The following is a 4,804-nucleotide window of genomic DNA, read 5'->3' on the forward strand; positions in this document are numbered from 1 at the left end:
ACTTGCATAATTTGGTGCACTTGCCGGGTTCGAACACTGAGTAGAGTCCTCAGGAACAACCTCAACCACTTTTTCTGCATTGCAATTTAGAGGTGACACATCTACTTCAATCTATGGCCCAATTTCATTAATAGGACCCCCTTTTGCTCAACATGTTCTAAGTATACATGCACTTCTTTTTTAGGAGCAACAAGCCCAATTTTTCACATAGGCAACACATCACGATCATTTTCCAACCTCTGTAAACCACTACCAGGCACCAAATAATAAACTGAAGCAAACTTCATACAGTTGCAGCAAGCTTTACACAATTCGTGGGTTGTCCACACATTAACCAAATCTATTCCAAAATCCCCCCTTACACAAAATTCACCACTGACATACTCCAGTGCCACATTTGCATTTTGTATCAATTTACTATTGCGGTGCAAAATAAGAGTGATTTCACTACTCATCCTATAGGTAAACATATAACATCATTATTTGTATTCACAAACCCTGTTTATACACAACATCCGTAGCGAAAAAGTAAAAATATAATTTTGAGAACCCAAATATAAACCTCAAAATGAAACATCATTCGAAGAAAAGGAATACGAAGCCAAATGAAAAAAAAACGAGTGAAGAAATGTAGAAGATGAAATAAAGAAATGCATAGAAAAATGAGTGAAGAAACATAGAAATGCAAACCTGACAGTGCGATATAGAGGACGAAAATGCAAACCTCCACTGTGGCTATCGAAAAGTAATAGAGAGAGCACATTGCTGGTCATCGGAAAGGAACCACCTTTGTCTTCAACGGCCAAAATGCGGGAGTGCCTTGGTGGTCTTCGGAAAGGAAGCACCTTCATCTTCAACAAAGAGAGTGCATATGGAGATCGTCGTCATTCCTTAAAGAGAGCAGGAAGAAGAAAAGGTTTGGTACTGTGGGAATAAGAAACATGGAGTTTGCACAATTCCAAGACAACGAGAAGAACAAAAGTCAAGGAAGACAAAGGGATTCCGAGATTGCGGGGATAAGAACAGCCAATGAAAAAAAATGAGTCCAGGTAAAGCATCAAAAGTTTATATGACAAATCCGTCCTTATAACTCACTTTTAGAGATCGAGTCAATCAAAGATGACCATGTTGGCAATCAATTTTATGACATTTTCGTCCATCTGTGTCACTTGGACTTTTTCATTAATGCTAACAGATGAAAGTTAACAGATGAATGAATTTATCGTACTTTTTACACTTTTGGAACTAAAAATTGAATTTTCATATTTTTGAAAGAATTTGTGAGCGATTTACACATTTAAAGACGAAAATGATTATTTATCCTATACATGTGTGTGAATTCCATATAACTTTCACCTATAAAAAAGAAAAAGGGTGTGAAATGAATAATAAAAGACACTCAAACTACAGAAATCTTACTAGCCAATGCTATCCCTCACTCCCTTGTGAACTTGGGAACACCTCAAAATGTTCATTTACCCAAAAAAATGAATTCATTTTTCTTACATGAAAATAATGAAGCAATTCTACTCAATTTTAATTTTCCAATGTTTTTTTAAGTGATTGTAACACGCAATACTAAAAAGAGAAATTGCAACACTAAAGTAAACATACACTGTCTTTATAAGACTTCCTTCGCATTTTGTCAAATTAGTTAATGTTTTAAATGAATTAATGCATTACGAAAATTTACAAATAAATATATGATAGTGTAAAAAATGTAGCATTTAAACATAACTAAGTAATCTTGATTAATTTTTTTATTTCAATTAATAGAATATTATTTTATTATAATCTAATAATTTTTTATAATTTTAATATTACTTGAAAATTTAATTATTGCCAAAAATAATTGAAAAATTAAAATTTATATTTGATTGAACAATTAACTAAAAAGAATGACTTAATTTGATAAAATCTTATACAGAAAATGCTATAAAAAAATATGTAATTGTATAAATTTTAGGAATAAAAATTTGCTTTAATTAAATTTTTAGTCTTTTAACTTTTTCAGATTCTAACTTTTAATCCCTAAAATTTTTTATGACAACCTATAATCTTCAATTAAATTTTTGTCCAACATTTTTAGTCTCTTTAAATTTTTTGGTCTATTTTTAATCTATTTATTTATGTTGCTCAAAATTATTTTCTGTTTTGTCCATTTTTAATCCTTTGTTTACTTTATATTTGGGACTAATTTTAAACAATAAAATTAATAGAGAAACTAAAAATGAACAACAAATTATGACAAAAAATTAATAAATAACTAAATGTAATAAAAAATTTAAGAGACTATAAATTAAAATCTAGAAGCGCGCACTACAAATTTAATTAACCCAAAATACTTTAATACGCAATACATGAGCTCGTTGATTGTCGACGCTGAAGTAGTTTTATCACAAAAATATAGATCAACATTCAGATCATGAGAGAGTATATCACGATACCAAAAGTGTGTACCTCATATAAGAAAACGAAACGATTGCTTCTGCTGAGTTTAAAAAGGTATCTACACGTTTCAAAATTATTTATGTGGGCTTTCAAATAATATAAAACAAAGAAAGATGTTAATTAAGTCGTAGTTTACCATAAAAAATATAAGATATAAGATTGATTTTGTGATAAAAGATGAAAAAAAAATATATGTCATGAGTTCGTGATGATTAATATTAGAATGAATAATTATATTTAAACACTTCAACGCATAATGATGATTGATATCAGAATAAATAATGACATTTAAATACTTTATTATTTTTAATATCTCCAAAATACATCTAAATTTTTTCTAACTATTTCTTTGTTCTTAGTTCATATCACATTATATAATCTATTATAATTATATTTTCAATCTTTTTTTTTCTTATTAGACGTAAAATAGCATTTTGGGTGTCCGGCCAACTATATTTATCCTATATATTAGACATGCTTTCCAACAAAATATGTGTGTGAAATTTTCTAACAAAATGGTTGAAAAGAAATAAATTTCATCAAGTACTATGACTATGAGTATTCAAGACCGAAACATAGAAATGACCAATGCAATTTAATAGGAAAACCTGGTACGTGTCTGAGGTTAATTTCTAATCTAATAAAATGCTTTAATTTCAACATTGTCATAAAATAACTAATAGATTGAGACCTGCACTTAACAGTAAGGCCCCCAACAAGTATAAAAGCCCATCATTGGGTGTGTGTTATTCACCAGCTAGCAACTAAAAACATGAGGAACATGGCTTCCTTAAGCTCCTTATTAGTGCTGCTCCTTGCAGCTCTCATTCTCTCCCCTCAAGTTCTTGCCGATGACAGCAAGTTCCCAGGAGAGGAACAACCAGTTTACAAGTTCCCACTTGATGAGAAGATACCTGACTACAAACCCTCGTCTTATAATCCACCTGATTACAAATCACCATCTTACAATCCACCAGGTTACAAGTCACCATCTTACAAGCCACCTTCCTACAATCCACCAGTTTATAAAGCACCATCTTATAATTCACCAGATTACAAGTCACCTTCTTATAATCCACCAAGTTACAAACCACCAGTTTACAACCCACCTTCCTACAATCCACCAAGTTACAAAACACCATCTTATAATCCACCAGTTTACAAGTCACCTTCCTACAATCCACCAGGTTACAAAGCACCATCTTATAATCCACCAGCTTACGAGTCACCTTCCTATAATCCACCAGGTTACAAAGCACCATCTTATAATCCACCAGCTTACAAGTCACCTTCATACAATCCACCAGGTTACAAAGCACCAACTTATAATCCACCAGCTTACAAGTCCCCTTCCTATAATCCACCAGTTTACAAGCCACCTTCCTACAATCCACCAGGTTACAAAGCACCATCTTATAATCCACCATCTTACAAGTCACCTTCCTATAATCCACCAGTTTATAAAGCACCAGTTTACAAGTCACCTTCCTACAATCCACCAGGTTACAAAGCACCATCTTATAATCCACCAGTTTATAAGCCACCTTCCTATAATTCACCTGATTACAAGCCACCTTCCTACAATCCACCAGTTTACAAGTCACCTTCTTATAATTCACCAGATTACAAAACACCTGATTACAAGCCACCTTCCTACAATCCACCATATGGGAAGTCACCTTACCCAAAGTACCCTCCAGGATCCAATTGAAGACACCTAGTAAGTTAAGGGGTGTATTAAGTATATGCTAAATAAGAGGTGTATCAACAACGATCGCCATGCTCATCAACATGTAGTTTAGTTTACAATTATGGCAAGGTTAATTACACCTGGCTTCTTCGTTTTGATCGTTTGTGCTATGGCCAAGATAAAAGTGTCATGAATGTATGAATGTAAACGAAGAAAATAAAATGGTATTTTGCACTCCTAATTATGAAAAAGAATGGTATTTTATTTTTTGGTAATGTATTAATATTTTTATTAATTTTAATATTACTTGAAATTTTAATTGTTGACCATAATAATTTAAATTTATATTTGATTGAACAATTAACTAAAAATAATGACTTAATTTGTAAAAATTTATAATGCACATATTATAAAATAAGAAATATGTAAACTATAAGTTTTGAGAATAAAAATTCTAATAGACAATATAAGATCTTTGTCAAAGCTAAAGTCATTTCATCACGAAAAAAATAGTTCAGCATTCAGACCATGAGAGTATATCACGATACCAAAAGCATATAAGATAATAATAGGCTATTTTTTCTTTTTTGTAAACTTGGCTATTTGGTGTTCCAACTCTTTTTTATTTAATTTATTTGTCATTAATTTGATGTTTTATTTCTT

General features: G+C 31.3%; 1 protein-coding gene across 1 annotated transcript; it reads left to right on the plus strand.

Moving 5' to 3' along the window:
- The first annotated feature begins 3,202 nt into the window (after window positions 1-3,202).
- LOC114387438 (repetitive proline-rich cell wall protein 1-like) lies at window positions 3,203-4,407 on the plus strand. The gene has a single exon (XM_028347626.1). It carries the CDS (start codon window positions 3,224-3,226, stop codon window positions 4,160-4,162), a length of 939 nt encoding a protein of 312 aa, XP_028203427.1. The 5' UTR covers window positions 3,203-3,223; the 3' UTR covers window positions 4,163-4,407.
- The last annotated feature ends 397 nt before the right edge of the window (window positions 4,408-4,804 follow it).

The sequence above is a fragment of the Glycine soja genome, chromosome 15 (genome assembly GCF_004193775.1).
Source record: "Glycine soja cultivar W05 chromosome 15, ASM419377v2, whole genome shotgun sequence".
In the NCBI taxonomy this organism is placed as follows: domain Eukaryota; kingdom Viridiplantae; phylum Streptophyta; class Magnoliopsida; order Fabales; family Fabaceae; genus Glycine; species Glycine soja.

Coding starts and splice junctions, on each gene's coding strand:
- LOC114387438 (XM_028347626.1), top strand. CDS start 3,224: ATGAGGAACATGGCTTCCTTAAGCTCCTTATTAGTGCTGCTCCTTGCA.